A 23,482-nucleotide genomic window follows, 5' to 3' on the forward strand; every position below is an offset into this window, starting at 1 on the left:
GAATTAATACGTTCAGCAAGATTTCCAAAGTTTTCGCATGCACTTATTGCGCCCAGGAAAGTACATCTCCATCGACCAAAAAATAAATCAAATCCAACAAAAGTATAGAAGGCACATGTAGCCTATTTCAACTGATCGATACATACCTCCACATATACAGGTGGCGCTAGAGCTTCTTTCATATATTTCTACTTCATCGCTCTTTCACGAAGAGTACACACCCATAGCAACACAAACATCAGCATCCTGTCAGAGCTGAAACGATGAAGCAGTCCATACATTAGACACGACAAAAGATCTTACAAAAATCAACAGAACAGGTCTATTTAATTTAATATACGGGCAGCAATGCAAGCGGACGACGCCAGATATTTAAAACGGTGAGTGTTTGTGTGATGTGCTCGCGAGCTCTATCTGATAGCTACACTCATTAGCTGATACGAGCTTGAGTTTAACACAACATAAAACACCATATTTGCGTGTAAATGTTGTTTTCTAAAATGTAACATGGATTTTTGCTGTATATATACAACTTTCAGGCTTTTCTTTCACATTATGGTCTGTAGCGAATTTTTATGTTCATAATAATAGTAAAATATCTTCATCTCTGTCATCATATCAATAGCTTTGCTTTATTAAATAAATAAAATACATTATAAACACATCAAATAAATAAAATAAGTACATAAATAAAATGTACTGTTGTGGCACCATGATGGTACAGTCCAAGGTACTGGGAAGAATTTTCAATATATCTGGAAAAACATAACAAAAACATAATTGTTTTTACTAGTAAATATTGTGGTAATATTGTTATCATAACAAGCTTTGTGTATAGAGCATCTTTCACCAGTAACTCAGTGTGCTTTATAAACAAGTTGGAAAAAATACACAAGATAATCAATAATCTGTAATGTTTTGTGTTCAGGAAATATAAGGGCGGCAGTTTAGATGTCCACCCCACAGAAAAAGCACTCGTTGTCCAGTATGAAGTGGAAGCCACGATCCTGGGCGAGATGGGAGACCCAATGCTAGGAGAACGCAAAGAGTGCCAGAAGATGTAAGATTATTCATGTATATGGAGTGCAGTGCTTGTGATAGTGGTCAAAATCATTGTATTTATAACAGTTGTAGAATTTCATAATATTTATTTTGCAATGTTTTCCTCCGTTTGCAGAATCCGTCTGAAAAGCCTGAATACCAGCACAGACATTGCGTCTTTAGCAAGGAAGGTAGTGGAGGAATGTAGACTCATTTCCCCTTCCAGACTTCCGGAGGTGGAACAGTTATTGTTCTACCTGCAGAACCGCAAGAAATCTGCCGGTAAGAGATGAAGAATTGGGTAAAAATATTATAAATATTGCTTTAGTGCTTTAGATACTGACTCTTTATTATTATTATTATTATTATTCTTTTGTTTACTCAGAAAAGAAAGAGAAACAGATCAAGCCAAGAGACCTGACTCCTTTTGAAGGCATGGAGGTATAGCTGTGTCACTCCTGTTACCTTGACACTTAATCATTTTTCTTTTTTTAATATGCATTTTGACATGTACAAGAAATGTATATACAAGACTCAATTTTTGACTCAATTAATGCCTTATCTTACATGTTGTGTCTTGTAGCTGGATGAGGAGGCCAACATTAATAGCATAGATGACTATGTTGAGCTCCTGTATGAGGACATCCCTGAGAAGATCAGAGGAGCTACACTCATCCTCCACCTAGCCCGGAATCCTGACAACCTGGAGGAGTTGCTACAGAATGGTGCGACACGCACTGGAATGAGTCATTTTTTACACATTTTAGGATTTTATCTTTAAACCTTCCACTAAAGCCATACTTTTAGTGTTCAAATGGATTTATATTACCATATAATTATACAATTTTCCAGTGCCTTTGAACAAAGGTTTGATGTGATCTAATTTAAGATTGTATAATTAATGGATAGTTCACCCAAAATGAAAATTCTGTCATCATTAACCCAGCCTCATGTTGTTCTTAACCAGTATGATTTACCAAATCAGCATATTAGAATGAATCCTGATGGATTACTTGACTCTTTAATAATGGCTGCTGAAAATTCATCACAGGAATAAATTACATTTTAAAATGTATTAAAACAGAAAACAGTTATTGTAACAATATTTCACAATATTATTGTTTTTACTGCTTTTTGAATAATTAATGCACCTTGGTGAACATTAGAGACTTCTTTCAAAACCATTACAAAAAAAACTTACCGACCCCAAATTTTTGAACGGTATTGTACATTTTGTACAATATATTATTTCTCAATATATTAATTAAACTTAAAGGGTAGTTCACTTAAAAATGAAAATTCTGTCATCATTTACTCACCCTCATGTTGTTCCAAATATGTATGAATTTCTTTCCTCTGTTGAACACAAAAGAAGATATTTTGAAGAATATGGGTAACTAAACAATTTCTGGGCCCTATTACAGATACAGATACAGATAGCTTTATTAATCCCCAAGGGGCAATTCAGTTCCTACAGTACACCGTCTATACATACAACCATTCCCACAGCCATAGCCTGTAATGCATAACCAGAGTAACATGATATGGTCTGGGTCCAATACAGATTATATATATATAAATGAATAAATAAATAAATAAAAGAAACATCAAGTTCCGAATCCGTAACTCCTAAAATGCATAGTGCCAAAAACCAGATCAGTCCATAATTATTTCCTCAGCTCAATATTTAACAGACTGATTCCTGAGGGAATAAATGATCTACCATAGCGGTTGGTTTTTCTAGGGGGCTGCAAGTAACGCCGACCTGATGACATAAGGACAAATTCATCCCCCAGAATATGATGTTGATTCATCAGGCTTTTTACTTTTTGAAGAACACGTTTCTCCCAAAGAGAGTTAAGGTCGCGCATTTGAATTCCAATAATTTTGGAGCAGACTTTCACAATGTTATTTAAACAGTTTCGATCCTTCACTGAAATGTTACCAAACCAACAAATGAAAGAAAAAATAAGAAGGCTCTCAATATACGACAAATACACAGTGCACAATATAGGTTTAGAAACCCCGAACGAATTTATCCTTCGCAATAAATGTACTCTCTGCTGGGCCCGTTTGACCACTGATTCAGAGTTCCTTTCAAACTTCAGTTGAGAATCAAAAATCGTACCCAAATACTTATACTGACTTAAGATCTCTACGTCCTCACCGTGAATCGTGCATACTGAAGTGTTTGTCCCTTTCTTCCTAAAATCAATGATGAGTTCCTTAGTTTTAGAAACATAAAGGTCTAAAAAGCTATCGTCGCACCACTTAACAAAATCAGGAAGTGCACGACCATGATCTGACTCTGTGCCATGAAGAAGTGACAACAGAGCAGTATCATCCGAATATTTAACAGAAAACTATCCTCTTTAAAAGACCTACAACTATCCGTGTATAAAATGAACAGTAGCGGGGAAAGTACACAGCCCTGTGGGGAACCCGTATTGGAGACTTGCGTTTTTGATGTGACCCCATTTACTAGAACCCTCTGTGTCCTATCAGTCAAAAAATTTAAAACTAAGGCTAAAAGCTGGTCGGACAAATTAAAATAAGAAGCAAGCCTCTCAATCAAAATGGGAGGCTGCATTTTATTAAAGCCAGGAATATTAAAGCTATTGACTCTATTAATAGAGCAATCTATATTTAATATTAAATATTAAAGCTATTGACTCTCATAGTAGGAATAAAAATATTATGGAAGTCAATGGAGCCCCACAACTGTTTGGTTACAGACATTCTTCAAAATATCTTCTTTTGTCAGAATCAGAATCAGAATCAGAATCAGAAAGAGCTTTATTGCCAAGTGTGCTTGCACACACAAGGAATTTGTTTTGGTATTGAGGCTTCCAGTGGACATATACAAATACAAATACAACATGAAACATAGTACTACAAATTATAAGAATAAAAAATAAAAATATAAATATATGAGAATAAAACTATCACAGTTGGGTTTAGTCAGGATAGACATTTTCAGATTTACAGATGATGAACCTATTTACAGTGTTTTGAATATTATAAATAAATAAATCTACATATAAGTATCACCTGAGTTGTAGGATATTGCACTAAACAGTGGGAGTATTGCACTTACAGGCATATGCCTTAGGAGGAGTGTTAACTGTTCAGGAGGGAAATGGCCTGTGGGAAGAAACTGTTCCTGTGCCGAGATGTTCTTGTGGCCAGTGATCTGAGTCTCCGTCTTGACGGTAACAGTTCAAACAGGTGGTGTCCAGGGTGAGTGGAGTCTGTGATGATTTTATCTGCTCTCTTCCTCACTCTGGAAGAGTAAAGGTCCTGGAGGTTTGGCAGGGGGGCACCAATGATCCTCTCCGCAGTCCGGACTGTCCGTTGTAATCTCCTGATGTCTGATTTGGTAGCTGAACCAAACCAGACAGTGATGGAAGCGCACAAGACAGACTCAATGACGGCTGAGTAGAACTGAATCAGCAGATCCTGTGGCACGTTGAACTTCCTCAGCTGGCGAAGGAAGTACAGTCTCTGCTGGGCCTTTTTCACAGTGGAGTCAATGTGATTGTCCCACTTCAGGTCCTGAGAGATGATAGTGCCCAGGAACCTGAATGACTCCACTGCTTCCACAGTGCTGTTCATGATGGTGAGTGGGGGGAGTGCTGGGCTGTTCCTCCTGAAGTCCACAATCATCTCCACTGTTTTGAGCGTGTTCAGCTCAAGGTTGTTATAACTGCACCAGGCAGCCAGCTGTTCAACCTCCAGTCTGTAAGCACCGTCACCGTTTTGGATGAGACCGATGACAGTGGTGTCGTCTGCAAATTTCAGGAGCTTCACAGTGGGGTCTTTAGAAGTGCAGTCATTAGTGTACAGGGAGAAGAGCAGTGGGGAGAGAACGCACCCTTGGGGGGCTCCGGTGCTGATTGTGAGTGTCTTGGATGTGTGTTTCCCATTTTTGTGTTCAACAGAGGAAAGAAATTAATACATATTTGGAACAACATGAGTGTGAGTAAATGTTTACATAATTTTTTTGGCTGAACTATCCCTTTAATAGGGGTAGAAAGAGGGTCCATTTGGAAAAAAGTAAGTCTTTGCCGTCTCCACTCTCTCTCATGTGTCCAATTTCTTTAACGCTTTTGGTCTCTGTAACTTTATCCATTTTGCAGTACTACAGCCTGTTTTCAGTCACTTTCCTCTGACTATTTGCCCTTTAGCATCAACCATAGTGCTCTTTGAGTTTACCCATAATGCATTTTTTTCCTTCACAAGTGTGATCTTTCTTTTCCCATCAGTCCTTACGGATCATAACATACTCTCCATATTCAAAAGCAGTCACATATTTCAAGCTGTTGTCACTTTGTACACACAACATGAGTTCTTTTCATGAGCAATGAAAGCATTTAGTGTTTTGTCTGCTCTCCCACAGAGACAGCTCTGGGCGCACTGGCCCGGGTCCTGAGGGAAGACTGGAAGCAGAGTGTCGATTTGGCAACCACCATCATCTATGTCTTCTTCTGCTTCTCCAGGTACACGAGCTACACTCTAGCCAAGACTCACTATTCAGTTTGATAGGTGTTGTGCACAGAGTTGAGATACAACAATGGCAATGTGCCATTATGAGAATCATAATACTAAATACTCCTATCATAATATGACACATCAGTTGCTGTCAGAACTAAATTGAAAAGCGAGGCTGTTGGTAAATGTGAAAGCTGGAATCGTTCTTGAATCTCTGCCCTTCCGATGTTATTTTGCTGAAGTCAGCAACGGTTTGGTTAACATTCATCATACTCTCGGTGAGCGACCGTGTTTGACATGGGTTGATGCTTTATTTTGGCATGGTTGGATACATGGTGAAGGTTAGACAAACAAGCTTTTTTATCTCCAGTTTCTCCCAGTTCCACGGCCTGATCACTCACTACAAGATCGGCGCGCTGTGCATGAGCATAATCGAGCACGAGCTGAAGCGCTATGACCTATGGCAGGATGAACTGCAGAAGAAAAAGAAGACTGATATCCTTTCAGTGTGGGTGTTGGGTGTGGGATGTGTGTGTGGGTCATAGGTGAAAAGGCGACTGGATGTCAGAGAAAGGGCAAAGGTAAAGTCAAGCCAAGGGTCAAGGATGTTATGTTTTAATTAAAATGTTGCCCTTTAATTACTGCCCTGAACACAAGGGTTTAATAGAAAAGGTCCTTGACTTTTTGAACGGGACGATGACCCGGACAATCAAAACCTGAAGAAGGAGTATGAGAAAGCCCTGAAGAAGTACCATGGACTGCTGACCAAACAGGAACAGCTTTTGAGAGGTAGAAGACATTATTACCCACATATCCACAAAATAACAAGGCTCATTTTGCTTCTTAAAGAAGTGTTTTGTCTAGACAGGCTCAGATGGAAATTTTAGCTGAAAATGATTGTTATGGCTGATGTTATAAATATGTACCCTTCTATACAATATTAAAAATCTCTGTTTTTATAGGTGATGTGTGTAATTTTCAGACGAATGGAAGACAAGGGGAGTTTTGAGGAAATCATTTTGGAATATTTATTTTACTGTTCTGTCATTGCAGAAATTTCAAACTACTCTTTTAAAGAAATTCTTACTTAAATGAGACCTCATTATTATAAGATAAGATGCAGAAGATTAAATGATGTCTCTAATGCTCACCAAGACTGCATTTATTTGATAAAAAATTCAGTAAAAACCAGTAATATTGTGGAATATTATTACAATTTAAAATCGCTGTTTTATATTGTAATATATTTCGAAATGTAATTTATTCCTGTGATGGCAAAGCAGCCATTCTTCAGTGTCATGATTCTTCAGAAATCATTAAAAGAATGCTGATTTGGTGCTCAAGAAACATTATTATTATTATTATTATCAATGCTGAAAACAGTTGTGCTGCTTCATTTTTTCTGTGGAATCCAGGATGCATTTTTTTTCAGGATTCTTGATGAATAGACAGTTCAAAAGCAGCATTTATTTAAAGTAGAAAACTATTGTAACATTATAATGTCTTTATTTTTGATCAATTTAATGCATTGTTTCTCAATAAAAGCGTTTATTTTATATATATATATATATATATATATATATATATATATAAAAAACGTATTTACCCCAAACTTTTGAACGTTTATATAGAGTTTGAACTGAAAAAAAGTATTGTATTTGCTTACAATATTGTCCGCTTGAAATAGAGATTTGAAGATGGTTGGTCATGCCAAGCTGTTGTGTTTCTATGTCATCAGTGGCTCTGTATCTGCTGCTAAATCTGTCTGAGGACACCCGCACAGAGCTGAAGATGAGGAACAAGAACATTGTCCACCTTCTAGTGAAAACGCTGGACAGAGACAGTGAGGAGCTACTGGTGCTGGTGGTGTCCTTCCTCAAGAAGCTCAGTATCTTCTTAGAGAATAAGAATGACATGGTGAGCAATACTTTCATATGCTCTAATCCAAAGTGACTCACTTATTTTGTTAACTTTAGGAGAATGCTTGTGCCCTCAATGCCCTCAAAGAAATCATTGAACTAATAAGCCACAAAACTCCAATTTTGATTTCATGGGGTGTTTAAATGCTGTGCTCAAAGATTGCAACCCGAAAGGTTGCAGGTTCAAACCCCACAAGACTACACCACCCCAAGTTGTTACTTTCTTATTATTACTCTCTCCTTCCTAAATCAGCCACACCTGTTCTCATAACTCCTTGCTTATATAGTGTTCTGTACTACTTCAAGACAGTTAAGCGTCACTGTTTAGTCGACCACTTATCCCACACTTCCTCCACCTGTAACCAATCACACACTTAACCTTGAAGGTTATCTCGCAATCATTTATTTGGATTCATTAATCAGCTCATTTCTGATCTTGTAAATTAAACATTTGTCACATTTGTGAAGGCAGCCGAGCAAAGATGGTTCTGATTTTGACAAATGCTATACAATAACACACTCTCGAATGATTAATTTAACACTATCGATCCATTGATGACGGTTGCACAATCGTCCCTCACGTTGTTTGACACTGACTGAATGTAAGGTTGTGGATGTAGGCAGTTATTAACATTGAAGGCTTGATTTGAAAACTGGTTCCAGGCTGTGAACTGTGCCTTTAATGGGGATCACATTTCTGCTGGGCTGTCTGTCTGTGGCTGTGTTTGACCACAGCTGGAGCAGGCAGATGTGTTAACAAGCAAAGCCACAGGCACATGACTAAGAGAATTAAATGGCTGACCTTACAACAGTCTCTGACATCACTCCATCACAAACATCTCTCTCCCTCTCTTTGATAGGCTGAGGTAGATACAGTAGAGAAGCTGGCGAAACTGGTGCCCTGTGAACACGAAGATCTTTTGAATGTTACTCTTCGCCTCCTCCTTAATCTCTCCTTTGACACCGGCCTCCGCAGCAAGATGGTGCAGGTGGACCTTCTGCCCAGGCTCACCACATTGCTAGGTAAGATTCCTGCAGGTATTTTAGATGTACTTATTTTAATTTAATTTATTTTTTATTAAAACATGTATTATTATTTTATAAATGTTTCTTTATATAGATAATAAATAGATAGTAGACAGACAAAATATTTTTTTCTACTTATTTAAAGCTGTGTTAATCTCTATATATAAAATTATTCGCCTTTTTATTTAGAACATTTTTATTATCTTATTATTTATATTTACAAATAGTTAGAGAGAGCACAGGTCATGAGGGGACGAAATGGGAAATTATATTAGGAAAGTTTGCACACCGGATTCAAACCCACGTTTGGTCCTTGGCCCTATTTTATCACTTGGTTATGATTTCAAATTATTATCCAGACAAATTAATTGCTATTTGTCAGACTTGCTGAAGCCAAATTACAAGCAATGAGACAGCAGAAGTCATGGTTAGTCTACTAGTCGTTTATTTTGTGTTTGAGGATGCAAGCGTTTCTCAGCCTCATAAAACACTCTGGCTCTCTCCTGCCTTTCAAAGACCACTTCCTGATATGGAACAAAACACACGATTTATGCATGGACTACATGTACAGGCGTGGTTGGCTTTGGCACCAACAATGTGTTTTTTGCAAGGCCTCAGGGGGGGTGTCGTGTGTCCTATGCAATTAAAGTAATATATTTGTTAAAAAAACAGCTTCAGTTCTAAAGTAAATGTTGTTCTTCCAGCACGAGGGAAGTCCACATTTAGCAGCTTATGGAGATTTTTCTCTCTCCGTCAAACACATACAACTACTCATTCTTTATGACCTCTTTGGACTGGCTGCCAACAGCTAATGGTTCTTTGCACTAGTGTGAATGATATAATATTTGTGTAAGATTTTTTTTTAAGAAGAAGAAAGTGTGTGTAACCCCTGCTTTTATCTGGTCTGCTTTGTAAGAATGCAACGTCCAGTCCTGTCAGACTATTACAGATGCCTCATGAATCTTCTAAATGCACAGAGGAAAGCTCCTATCTGCTCTTTCCAGAAGACCCTTTGAGGGTCATGGCCTTGCTGATAAGTTGAAAGTGAAGCTTGGTATCATCTCGAACCTTGTTGATGATTTATTTCAAAACCAGAACCCACTAATCGACAACTCTCTCCACACTGCAAAAAAAGTTTTTCTTTCTTTCTTTCCAGTACAAATATCTAAATATTCTTAAATCAAGATACATTTACTTGTGAAGCAAAATTACTTAAGATATTAAGTCTTGTTTTCTGAAAAATAATTATTAAAATGAAGTGAGTTTATGCTTAAAACAAAACAAACAAAAAAAGCTAAGAAAATGTTTAATTCACAATATTTTTTCTAATCCCATTTGCCGATTTTTTTCTTGTTTGAAGCAAAAACTCACTTAATATCTCAGATTTTTTTTTTTTTTTTTTGCCATGCAGGTCTAAATCCAAGAACAGAGAAGAAATCATCATATGAGCTGTCACACAGCACACTGCTGTTGAAACAACTCTAATATATGTCACTTTGGGTTGAATTTAATAGTAAACGCATACAAATGGCGCGTACTCCCACATTTATGCTTCGCAAACATAGTCGATATACATAGCCTCATGGAATACACTTATGTCTGCACGAGCAAGGTGTGCAGAGGTATGGAAATATATTGGTAGACAAGCAGGTAGAACATCAAGTTAGGACGAACATTTTTGGTCCTAAAATGTATATAAACTACTCAACCTCACAAATCAGTTCTTGGATGACTGCCTGATCGACCATCTTGACCCAACCCTACTGTTTACCATTAGTGTGTGCTCAATGTCTCGATCAACTATGAAGGACATTGCCGTTTAGGGTTGTAGTGGTCGCCTGAAGGCCTGGCTGCCGTGGCTTTTATGGCAGTTGGGTGTTTTAAATCTTACTGGGGTGTAATTGAAGTTTAGCTCTCCTGCTCTCCCACTAAACGCACCCTGAACAGGATAATGATTTTTTAATAGGCTTTTTTCTCCCAGGCTCCAGGGCTGTTTTGAACATTTTTACAGGCCCTTCTCCTCCATCCTCATAAAGGATCCCCCGTTTTCCTCTCCCAACGTGCAGACCGAGGCGTTAACTCAGGGTGTGCGTGTGTGTGTGCTTGCGCTTGACCTCTGAGTGTGCGCTAGAGCTCGTTTGTGTGCTCGTGTGTGTCTTTCACTAATGAGAAGCACATGTTGGGCCAATCGTGGCGCTAGCGGTGCAGAGCAGCATGGCTTGAAGTTATTAATGGCAGTAAAATTTATGCTTCCTCCTTTTTTCCCCCAATTAAATGGAGAAGCCCTTCTCTTTTCAGGGGTCTCTAGGAGCACATCTGGCTCCAATAGGCTGAGATAACCTTGCCTAAAGGGTGCGTGGCCGGCTCCGTCCCGTCCCCGCCCCCTCTTCCCTCTCTTGGGGTCTGTGTCTGTCTGTTTGATTAAGTCGGAGGCTCAGGTTCTTACCAGGTCCAGGTTTCGGTCAGCTTTGTAAAGGGAAACTGTGCTTTCTCAGGGTCAGAATTACTCAGGTCTGAAATACATCTTTAAAAAAATCCAGAGATTAACAAAGTAATTCTTGCAGATTTGCTTTCACTATATATACACTACCATTCAAAAGTTTAAGGTTGGTTTTTGATGTTTTTGAAAGAAGTCTCTTATTCTCACCAAGGCTGCATTTATTTGACAAAACAACAACAACAACAGAAAAACAGTAATATTGTGCAATAAAATTACATTTTAAAATAACTGTTTTCTATTTTAATTTGTATTTTACTTGTATTATATTTTAAATGTAATTAATTCCTGTGATGGCAAAGTTGAATTTTCAGCATCATTACTCCATTCTTCAGAAATCATTCTAATATGCTGATTTGGTGCTCAAGAAACATTTCTTATTATTATCAATGTTGAAAACAGTTGTTGCTTAATATTTTTGTAGAAACCATAATTCAGTTTTCCTGGATGCTTTGAGGAATAGAAAGTATTACTTTTGAAAGTATTAGTTTCAAACATTTTTTATGGTTGTGTCTCTTTCCACTCTTTAGTTCCCTATGACATGAATAGGTGAATCTTGAACACAAATTATGGCACTAGCAAGGGCCGTGATCCAATAAATATTAGGATACTTGTGACTCAAATCAAAAATCAAATACTCCAGAGAGCATGATCAGCACCCTTCTGCTGTCCTGTCCTGCTGTATGTTTCTATTAAAGAAGGTGGTGTAATTCTGGTTAACTTGAATACTCAAGAGTGTACGTCTGTCCATTCATGGCTTGCGTGTGTTTGTATTTCAGGAGACGAAGCACAGAGACAGATCGCCATGTGCATTCTGTACCACATCAGCATGGACGATCGTTTCAAGTCCATGTTTGCCTACACGGACTGCATTCCACAGGTGAGAGGTCAGCCTGCATTAGCATGAGCTTATAGCAGGGGACAGAAGAGCTCTTTAACCGCTCGATCACACAGTGTCTACACCGTTGTTCCTCTGTGCCACACCAGCTTGAGGCTGTGGACGTTGAACACATCAAAGCGAAAGTTCCAAATCCACTGTTGTCGGAAGAAACGCAAGCTCACAGAGTACGTCAGAAAATAGAAAAGGGGGTCAGTTTACTCTCTGTGTCTCATTGTGATGCGTCGCATTCAGTGTAGATAGTATCGCTGCTTATAATACGGCGTAGACGTGGTGTCTCATTTTATCGGTCCTTCCAACATTTCCTGCACTCAAAAAAATAATCTGTTGAACCAACTTAATTATATTTATCCAACAAAATCGAATTTGTTTGAAATGATTTGTTGTAATCTTGCTGTATGAACTTAAATTAATTTAGGTCAAGACTACTAAAATAATTGTGTCATTCCTACTAGATAAAGTTTTTGTCAAGTTACCCAGATTTAATTTTTGTCCTGCCTAAAATCACCAACATTATAATTTTAGCTAGTTTGACTCTATAGTTACTTCCAATGATAGTAGCCACTAGCATTCAATTTAATTAGAACAACTTTTCACTTAATAATATTAGATATGACTTATGCAGGTCTGCAAGTGAGGTTTAATACATATAGAGTGTATACTGAGTTCCCACAGCCTAAACACAGTCATCACTCTTCTGCATAATGGTAACCACAAAATTAAAAAACATTACATAAAGTCCTCTAAATTTTAATCCCTGTATGTAAACATTTTAATCCCTAAATTTACCCTCCTAATGCAGTCCCTTGCAAAGCATGCTGGGAGCTACAGATCCACTGCCAAGTTAGTTGTCAACAAAAATAATTCATGTAGTTTTCACACAAATTAATTAAGTAAACTTCAGTTTTAAATATATTAGGTTGATTGAACACAATTAAATTAATTTGTGACAAAATATTAAACAATCGTGTTACTTTTGCTTATTTAAATTAATTAAAATTAGCAAGAGGCAAAATTTATTTTTTTGAGTTCTCTGATCATAGTAATTAATGTAATACTTATAGGTGTGAAAAATTAAAATTTCCTGCTACTTTTTGCTGTTAATTTCAATTATTAATAATGGTATAATGTTTGTTGACAGTTTTTTTCTGATAAGACAAAAATATGCATCATGACAGTAATGAAACGATTTTCTTTATAATACTGTTGATGAGAATTAAGATTTTTTAAAAATCTTTTTTTTACCAAATCAAACGTTATAATTTTTGTAAACTAAAGTTATATGCCATGTCAAAAATTTAAAAAGGACCGCAATTAACAATAAAACAAAATTATTAACACTCATTGATAAGATTTTTTTGAATCAAGGATTTGAATCAGGATTTTCTTTTCCAAACCTGAGAAAGTAATGGAAATTTCTTTATTAAATTAAGGTTAAGTCTACTTAATTTCCCCTCTAAAATGGGTTAGGAGTGCAATCTTTTATTTTTTAATCTCTATCCGTTGATCACAAATAACTGGGAAAGTCATAAGAAAGTAATTTGTCAAAAGGTGAGAACCCTGTACAAAAGGGTTTTTTCCTTGTCACTTTCAACATTTACTTTCTAATAGAATTTTGCTTTGTATTGAGTATGTATTGTGAAAAAAACTTTAAACAAATCAATTACTTTTTCAAATTTAAAGCAGGTTACTGAAGCAGGTTAGAGATTAGTTTTCATTCAGTTATACAGAAAAGGAAGCAATAGACATTGAAGTTTAAGTAAAGATGAAAGTAGACGGCCTTTCATGGACAAATTGGGTGACTAGAGAAATGGAAATATGGTAACTGCAGGCCGGGGGTTACCAAGGTTTTGGTGGGGCGACTGGATGTTGCATGTGAAAGCAGGGCAGGTGCCAGTAAGTCTAGCCACAGTGATTTAGGCTGCAGGGCGGCTGCTATGTGATACTCAGTATGGGACTGTATGCTTTGCATACTCACCGCTGCCTCCTCACGGACCAAGCTTTCTCTCCGGGCCTCCTGCTTATCGTTAACGTCAGGGGGCGATGTTGACAACCCTTGACCACTTTAACCCACGCCTGGACTTCTGCCCATTCCCTTCCCCCCTACACTCCCTTCCTGGACCCCTACTGTCCCCTCAGGTAGCAGAGTCCGGTCCTCTGTTCCGCTCGGGGTGTGATGACGTTAGCAGAGCTAATGCAGAGTGACATGTAAGGTTTGTGTCTAAAGTTAGTATCCGCTTGAGAAAATCAGGAACCCCTGGACGTCTGGGAAACTTACAAATTGAGTGCGGGAGTTTGGAAATAATGTTTCAGGCCTGTCAGATTTTTTGTCGGACAAAAGCAGGTTTGATTAAAGTTCTAGACGGGTCAGAACTTTTAGCCGTTTGCTGACTTTGTTGAGTCTTGGGATCTTGTTGAGTCTTGGGAAAGAAGGGCACACTTGGGCTTGAAGCTTTTAAGTGGGTAATGAGGTAAATGGACTGAAACTGGCTAACTGACTTGGAAGGTTGTGATGCCTGCAAACAAAATAAACTACTTCTCTTTACCATCTGAACACGAGCAAAAATAATATTAAATTTCAAAATGTAAAAATAAATTAGTTTTTACTGTATTTTTGATCAAATAAATGTTCAGTTTGCATGTTAACAATAGAACAAGTTCATTCCTATGAATTATCTTCCATTTAGGTTAGTCTTAGAGGGTAGACATAACTATCTAGGTTATGTCTACTGTCTACTGCTATTTTATGGTATATTGTTTGGCAGGTAATGAAGATGCTGTTTGATTGTGGTGAGGACAGGATTGACGCTGAGCTCATTTCCTTCTGCATCAACCTGGCTGCCAACAAAAGGAATGCTCAGATTATGTGTGAAGGTAAGAACACATACAAATGCACAACCAAAAACAAAAACGTGAAGACAGACAGACTTTGTGCTAACGTTAATGCTTCTTTTCAAGGCAATGGTCTGAAGATGCTGATGAAGAGAGCCCTGAAGCTAAAAGATCCTCTAATGATGAAGATGATCCGGAATATATCTCAGCATGATGGACCATCTAAAAATCTTTTCATTGTGAGTTTCAGAGAAAAAAAGAATACACACCCATACAAACAATGTTTGCTAATTTGTTGTAATGCGTACATTGATGCTTACTCAATTGAAGACTAATAAGCATGTGATGTGTTTGAGGACTATGTTGGGGACCTGGCAGCTCAGATCGGACTGAAGGAAGAGGAGGAGTTTGTGATTGAGTGCTTGGGCACACTTTCCAATCTTACCATTCCTGATCTAGACTGGGAACTTGTGCTAAAGGAGTACAACCTGGTGCCTTATCTCAAAGACCACCTCAAACCAGGTCTATCTCATTCCACTTTACTTTTCTACATCACAACGGAAGATCCATGAGAATTTTAGTTTGAAGATCTTGTGATATGTGACTTCCCCATATTTACTTCCTGTAGGCTCTGCAGAGGACGACCTCATTTTGGAGGTGGTGATTATGATTGGCACTGTCTCCATGGACGACTCCTGTGCTGTAATGTTGGCCAAATCAGGCATAATCCCTGCTCTAATAGAACTACTGAATGGTAAGAAACATTTAGATGCTTGGAATGCTTTTAAAGTGCCTGTTTCAAAGTTTTTTTGTGTGTGTGACATGTTTGTGGAAGTAGAACAATGGCAATCTCTTTCTTCTTTCTATCTCCAGCCCAACAAGAAGATGATGAGTTTGTCTGTCAGATTGTGTACGTCTTTTACCAAATGGTGTTTCACCAGGCCACACGTGATGTCATTATAAAAGAAACCCGTATCCTTCATCTTGTAAAACCTGCAGTTGCACGATGATGATGGTGTTGTTCAGTCAACAGTTTTCTCTTTCAGAGTTTTTCTCTTTGACTGTTATCTTATCAGAGGCTCCAGCATATCTCATTGACCTTATGCATGACAAAAATGCAGAAATACGTAAAGTGTGTGACAATACATTGGACATCATTGCGGTGAGTATAAATCTGCTGTAGAAGTGATCTGCTGTTTTCTTTTCACCAATTTCAAGCTACTTGTGTCATTTGCATAAACTTTTTACATAACCCTGTTTACATCCAATTTATGTTGAAGAACCCGTATCATTTTTTTTATCATTTATATATGATTTTAGTATTTATTATTATTGTGAATTAGATTTAATTTATTTACAGTATTCATTTTAATTTTTGTTTCAATTTTAGTAATTCAATTATGTGCTTTTGTCATTTATATTTAATATTTCTATTTATCTTTATTTAATTTCTATTTATTTCAGTTTTAAACAATTTTAGCTTAAACTTTCAAATTAAACTTATTTTATTTCCAGGGCAAGATTTCTCTTTTTTGTTAATTTTTAAAAAGATATAATCTAATATTTATACTTTTTCTTTATTTCAAATTTTTTTTTTTTTAAATAGTTTTAGGCACATCTTCCTCTTCCTCGTTTCTTTTGTTTTGAGTAATTCAAGACAACCAGCACTTGGTTATTAATGATGAATATGGCACATATGGTTTATAGTCAGGGTCAGTTGACATGAAAGACGATTGGGTGAACATCGTGGCTAGCGGGTTAAACGTATAAGCTGTTCTGAAGCTGCTCTGTCATGTGTGATCTGTCCCAGGCCTCAGATTAATGTAATTAGGGCTGGTCTTGAGGCCAAGGGAAGTGTTCCATACATCTGATCGGAAAGGGCCATTAAAGCAAGGAGCCACATCAAAGAGAGAGGAGGAGACGGCTGCTTAGTGTCGCGAGGGGATGGTGGACAGAACACAGATCTGCTGAATACCACTGATTCACATACACGTTGCTGATCATCTTCCCCTTTTTCTTCTTCTATGTGATACAAATATGAAAATCTTTTTCTGTGATGAATATTGTAAAAAAAAAATGTTCTGAACAGTTTTTCTTATTTTGTCTTTTCATGCCCAAGCTTTTTGTTTTTGTAGCATTGGTTTTTAACCCAGACCAGTGAAGTCATTCATAATTCATTTTTACATGCTATTTCTGGATACGCTTAAAGATTTTTGCACCACATTTATTTATAAAACACCCAAACCTGCTCCGGATCCAAATGTTCAGTAAAGCCATGAGCTCAGCTCCTTGAAGATTGATTAGCCGGGGTATCAGACCACATTCATTGCTCTGATTGGCCAGGAGAGTGCAGCATGTAGTGCCTTTAATGCTTAACAATGATGAATTTGTGCCCTGGCAAAAAGTGTCACCGTGCATGCCGGTGGGGCCGGACCAGTGACAATGAGGCCTGTTGATTTCCATCCCCTGTGGGGATGATTAATCAGAGGGCCGGGTTGCTTAGCTTTGCTATTTCCACCAACCTCAAAGAGGTTTTATTACACTCAGTCCCTGTAGAGTTAAAATAAACAGCTACCATGTTATCCGTCTGCCAAGCAACACAGCACACCTGATTCCTCCTACATCATCGGTATGGCACATGCAGGGAGGCAATACAGGCAGAGCCTTTCTATGTCCTGCTCTTATACTGTGGCTGTTCTCTCTGTCTCCGTCTGCAGGAATATGATGTGGAGTGGGGCAAGAAGATCCAGAGCGAGAAGTTCCGCTGGCATAACTCTCAGTGGCTGGAGATGGTGGAGAACCGGCAAATGGATGAGGCAGAGCCTTTCATGTATGGAGACGATGGAGAAGCTTTCCTCCAAAATGGTGACATCCTGGAACGGCCAGACCTCTTCTACAGCGCAGGTTACATTGGGGAGGGGTTTAAAGAAATATTGCTGCATTTAAGGAGTAGTTGTTATGTTAAGTTTTTTTTTTGTTTGTTTTTTTACTATTCAGAATTTTTACCATTCAAGAGTTTGGGCTTGTTTTTTTTTTTTGAAAGAGATCTTTTTCAGCAAGGATGCATTAAAATGAATCAAAGAATAACTAAAACACAGTAAAGACAAAATATTTTTATTTCAAATAAATGCTATTCTTTTGAACTTTCTATTCATAAATAAATACTGAAAAATACCTTTCACAAAAATATTAAGCAGCACAACTGTTAATTAATGTTTCTTGAGCTGTTAAGAAATGATTTCTGAAGGATCACGTGACACTGAGACTGGAGTAATAATGCTGAAAATGTTTTAATATATTGAAAACATACTTTTTATAACAATGTTAATAATTAAGAATTAATTATAATGTATCATTATAATATAATTATATTATATAATTAAAATATTAATATATTAATATAATTAGTTAATTATAATTAGATATTTAATATAAAATGTATATATACAGTATATACATATATATATATATATATATATATATATATATATATATATATATATATACATATTTATTCTAATTTTTTATTTATTTATTTTATTTTTTATAATAACTGCAGATGACTGAGAAATTGAAATAGTAATGATTTATCTTTGTATTTTCCTGGCTCTAATGCATTAGCACAAAAGTGCCAATGATAACCGGTTTCTTTGTGATTCCTGCAGATGGAATAATCCCAGCAGATGGTGCCATTAGTCCAGAGTTCTTCACAGACTTCCAGAATGGAGACCTGTTAGGACCACAGGGTTTCCTCAGCAGGTACATTTAAATATGATGAATCGTTCAGACTGACTGCAGCGGATCTGTTGGTTTTGTTATTACTGCATCACACACACACACACACACACACACACACACACACACACACACACACACACACACACACACCCTTGTCTGACAGTTTTGTTGCTTTTAGCAGGGAATGGCCCAAAAGTACTGCGCCAAAGGGTCCTACGGCATCCCAGCAGGCCGTAGCACTCCTCCAACAGTAATACCCTTAGCTTTGAGAGTAAACACAGCTCCCTCTATTCAGCTTTTTCCAAATCTGGTTCAGTTGCCATAATACCTACTGTTTAGGGGTTTCAGAAAAACACTTGTGTGATGACTTGATGCAATGATTTATGGTGTAGGCCTCTTTGTGTTATGGGACTATGCTAAATATCTGAGCTCTTTTCCAAATATTCAAATCATCGATAGCAGAGGGGATTATTTGATATGGGGCCATTAATACTATAATCCAATGACCTCTTTAAATGATTAGACACTTTTAGAATTACTTCATTGAAAATTTAGGATTGTGTGTCTTTACTCATAGGTTTCCAGTGGTCTAAAAAAAAGAGATCGGTCCAACAACAGAGATGGCACTCTAAATTATACATGAGTCTGTGAGAAAAAGTTGGTTGTCTTGAAGTCAGAGAAGAGGCGCTGAAAAATAAGAAGCAAGTGAATACGAGTGGGAGGGGGGCGGCAGAGGAAGTTATGTTTTTTTTCACAGTTCTTTGTAAGCGATACCTGTAGAATACACTGAGAGTGCACAGGGAATTGGGCGGCCTGAAAGTGTGGTTTTCATTTTGTCCGTGTGGTGTTAGAGATCCAGGTTAACACAATAATGAAATCCAGCCTCAGTTCCCCTGCGCCGAGCCAGGAGACAGACACACTGGGAACGACTCTTTTAAAAGTCCTTTTATAGAATCACATTTATTTATAGAATAGCACAGACCAATCTTTCATTAAGCTCATAAAAATGCTTTATTCCAGATGAAAAACAAATTCTTGGCTGCATTTGCTTGGAAAAAAAGGGAGTTCCTCATTTTAAATGTTCAAAAATCACATTAAGGTAATTAATAAAATATTTTTAAGTAAAATAAAATGATTTCAAAGCAGTTAAGTGCAACAATTTTATCTGAACACATATAACATTATTGTCAGGACCAACCTGGAAATGTACAGTGGCCCCAAAAAGTATTTTGACTCTTAAGCCACGCAAAATATTTAAATGTCACTAAGTTAGAAAATGTTAAACCAAGTGGCATTTATTTATTTGACTTTCTTTGGATACTTTCCGTTGGCAAACGTTATGTAACACGTCCACAGTTAATGTGATGAACTACACCTGTGGTTACTCTGCTGAGACACCTGTGTGAACTTGAGGGAACTGACTTCATATAATCACTAATATAGACCAGTTGGTTTAAAGTAATAGAACAAATGGCTAAATAATTAAAGTCAGCTCTGAGAAAACGTCTAGCATCGTTAGTCTGCAGATAACACTTGGTTTGATAAACTATTGACATTTTGGGGTCAATTTTTAGTTTATTTTTGAAAGCAAGGAGGCATTTAAAAAAAATTTCAAACATAAAACTGTTATTCTAAATTGTAATAATATTTCATAATAAAACTGTTTTTACTGTATTTTCTATTAAATAATTGCCGCTTTGGTGAGCATAAGATATTTAAAAAAAGAAAAATTATATTGATCTCAAACTTTTGAACAGTAAAGTAAGTTGTATCTAATGCAATGCAACTTAATACATTTTTACATTTTTCAAACCTTTTCAAAATAACTTATGGGGCTTTACATATTTTCGTGTGCTCATTCATTTATTCATTGTAATTTAATGTAAAAGAGCATCTTATTTTATCCCTTTGTGTTTCACGAAAGAAAGTCAGTCAAATTTGGCATGCCATGAGGGTGAGTAAATTTAACAGAATTATTGTTTTTTGCCACCAGAGGAAGGAAAGACAAAATTCTGGTAACATTGACTCTTTCCGGTTTAGAGGTTTCTGGGTGTTTTTTACAGGATCTCACCTCTGTGTTAACTCTCAGGGGCTCCTGGGGCCAGACATTGGGATCTTTTTCCAGCCTCAGATCTCCAGATTATCACCAAGCGCACTGTGTCTGTGGCCCTCGAGTGTAAAGGGTCAACGACTGTGTTTCATAAGAAAGTAGAAGAATAAACAGTTTCTCCATCTCAAATGATTTGGTTTAGATTAAATGATTAGACAAATGGGAAAAAAAGGTGGGTTTGAGTCTTTTGTAACATCATTCTTTGCGAAACCTTACAGAAAAGGCATAATTTTTACTTTCCTGGAAAGGATTCCTTTGGGATGAATTATTCACTGCAAGAATGATCGTAACACACACAAACACACACTTTTTAGGCCTGTCTCTTACCTGGACACTCTTTGGATTAATCATCTGACCTACAACACACAGCTTTATCCTTCCCATCAACCCTTTTCAGTAGAATTTATTCTGATAGTTATAAGCTACGCTTTCACCCAAACTCTTTGACATCCTTTTTTTTTTTTCTCTTCAAGCCTTTTAACAAAGTCTGAAATGTCCCCAGACAGCAGTGGTGTCCTTCAGAGGATAAGGACAGGCATGATGGGAGGGTGGGTGTTCTGGGAGTTAAGAGGGTAACGCATGTAACCGGTCACTGGAAGTTTTTTAGTCTAAAAACAACTCCGCATTATGGGAGCTGGAAACGGCAAAGCAAACAACCCATATTTTAAGAGGACAGGCCAGAGACGGTTTGGTGTTGTTCATTTAGAGGCAGATTATACTAGTCCACAAAACAAAACATAACATAACGCATAACACAACATAATAAATTGAATATAATGTGACATGATCCCATTGGTATGGAAGCCCATTTCTGACACTTCAAAAATCAATAATAATCATGCTCCGGTAAGTCATAATTATAACATAAAAAGTCAAAATTATGGCTTAAATTTAAATTGAGATTAAAAAGTCAAAGTTATGATTTAACAAGTAGAAATTATGAGATAAAAAAAATCTAAATTGACACTAATTCGAATCATGACATACTAAGTCGAAATTGACAAGTCATAATGAGAAAGTCAAAATTGTCTTAATTCTTAATTTTTGATTAGTCATAATTGACTTTTTAATCTAATAATTTAAAAAATATCAAAGTCATAATTTAGATTTCTGACGAGATCATTTTCTATTCTTATAATTTAGATTTTGAAATCATAATTAAAAATGTTCATCTCATAATGACTTAGTCTGTCATAATTTATAATTTTTTAATGTCATAAATTGACTTTCCATAGCATGTTTTTTTTTTATGTGGTGGGAATGGGTATCCATACATTGGCCTTAAAGAATTAATATAATTGTACTGGTTTAAAAATCAAAAGTTTAATTTATGAACACTCCTGGTGTGAAGAATTAGTAAGCAGTTTTGCATAATCAGAGCGCCATCTAGTGATACTTATAACCTTTATCTAACCTTTAAACAAGTAATTGCCTCTTAAAATGCACATTGACATGATTTATGTAAGCTTTTTGTGATTAATCTCAACTCTCATATATTTCAGCAGTTTTATCACTGGCTGACAGATGGCTGTGTCTCTTTTCCGCCAGTTCTTTGACAGACGGATACATACAGACGAGTGTGACTCCAGCACGTCCTGCCACGGCTTACGGCTTTCGGCCTGATGAGCAGTTTTATTACGGTTACACAGCATCACGGTAGGAGAGTATCAGGGAAGCCCTTCATGAACTCTGAAAAGCGATTAAATGGAACTCAAATACTGTTAGTTGGGTATGGTCTCTTTATCATTTCAAATGAAAGCAACACTACTGATTTTTTTCATTGTCAGTATTTCTTTCTATATTTATTACATTCCACGTGAATCTCAGTCTGAATGTGTTTTAAACAGAATGTTTTCAATGAAGCTTTGATTTTGGGCTAGATCATGTAGTTTCAGTGTATACTTTAGCCTACAACACTGAAGAAACTAATGGCACCACATTGCCTTTTCTGTGCAATAGCAAAAGTAGGTGTTTAGTTGCATGCGATTTCAGTGGTGTAGGTGAGTTAAGTTTTGAGGGATGAAAACATCCACTCTTTATTCATTACAGCAATCATGTCAGTTTAACTGCATGATAGTGGTACAGATTTAGGTTTCCGGAAACAAAATATTGTAAACCTTCAGCTGCAACTCATGTCAATTATTGTTGTTCATTATAGGATTTCGATCAATGTTGCATGTTTACATAAAGCAACTGTCTGTAAGGGTCATTTTAAAGATTGTGGTGCCCCCCTGTGGACTCACCTATGAAATTATATATTGTGTTCAAATACATTACATACATGACTGCTGTAAAGTGCCCATGGTAACAATAATGTAATTTTGCAGTCTTAATATCTTCAATACTCACTAATGTTGCCTTTTACTTTGTATTTGATACTGTAGTAGTACACATATTACAACACAGCTTTTCTTTTTATGGTGCACTGTTAACAAATTCTTATGTATTTTGTAATGTAGCCAAACTTAAGTGTTCTTTTAAAACAATACTGGTCTTGATGTGCGTTTTAGTAACTTCATTGGTGCCTGGGGATTGTCTTAATGACTGTTTAATATAAAATGCCTTTTTATTTAATTGTTGTGCAATATGAAATACAAAAGTTGATGTGCAAAAGGTTTCCTTGCGTTTACTTTGATAGAAATATTTTGTGTCTTAGAGTTTCAGAACAGCAGAAGCTCAACAAATGTCTAGTTTACTCTCACTTTAATGTGATGAAATGCGTGTCATACATATTTAATCATTCAACCTATCATTCCAGCATTCCTTTAAAGGGTGGTGATGCTTATTCAAAGACGTATTGATGGACTGTATTATTGTTTGTGTATCTTAAATAGATAGTCAAGTGCCCGGAGCAGAATCTGTAGTGACTGTCTCCATATATAGACAGATCTCAGTGTTCTGCGAATCTGCATTGCATGTGTGTCAAATCT

At 36.8% G+C, this 23,482-nt stretch overlaps 1 protein-coding gene across 6 annotated transcripts; it reads left to right on the forward strand.

Annotated features, from left to right (window-relative positions):
- Positions 1-184: 184 nt before the first annotated feature.
- Positions 185-23,165, forward strand: kifap3a (kinesin-associated protein 3a). Of its 6 annotated transcripts, none has more exons than XM_077220667.1 (20): positions 185-380; positions 929-1,060; positions 1,178-1,323; positions 1,427-1,482; positions 1,625-1,766; positions 5,441-5,540; positions 5,903-6,027; positions 6,223-6,321; positions 7,271-7,449; positions 8,312-8,474; positions 11,754-11,854; positions 14,638-14,746; positions 14,831-14,943; positions 15,061-15,226; positions 15,333-15,458; positions 15,578-15,676; positions 15,781-15,866; positions 17,422-17,608; positions 18,370-18,463; positions 22,101-23,165. In XM_077220667.1, exons 1-20 carry the CDS (start codon positions 349-351, stop codon positions 22,210-22,212), a joined length of 2,367 nt encoding a protein of 788 aa, XP_077076782.1. In that variant the 5' UTR covers positions 185-348; the 3' UTR covers positions 22,213-23,165. The 6 variants fall into 6 exon arrangements, with proteins under 6 accessions (XP_077076782.1, XP_077076785.1, XP_077076787.1 ...); XM_077220670.1 differs by having other exon boundaries at positions 191-380; positions 22,055-23,165; XM_077220672.1 differs by having other exon boundaries at positions 191-380; positions 22,058-23,165.
- Positions 23,166-23,482: the final 317 nt, after the last annotated feature.

This window comes from Siphateles boraxobius, unplaced genomic scaffold, assembly GCF_051911475.1.
Source record: "Siphateles boraxobius isolate OS27281-9 unplaced genomic scaffold, OSU_SipBor_1 8, whole genome shotgun sequence".
In the NCBI taxonomy this organism is placed as follows: Eukaryota; Metazoa; Chordata; class Actinopteri; order Cypriniformes; family Leuciscidae; genus Siphateles; species Siphateles boraxobius.

Bases quoted from the DNA above. Each gene is read 5' to 3' on its own strand.
- kifap3a (XM_077220667.1), top strand. From the start codon at position 349: ATGCAAGCGGACGACGCCAGATATTTAAAACG. The intron at 14,747-14,830 runs GTAAGAACACAT...CTTCTTTTCAAG, and splicing joins TGCTCAGATTATGTGTGAAG to GCAATGGTCTGAAGATGCTG. The intron at 15,867-17,421 runs GTGAGTATAAAT...CTCCGTCTGCAG, and splicing joins ATACATTGGACATCATTGCG to GAATATGATGTGGAGTGGGG.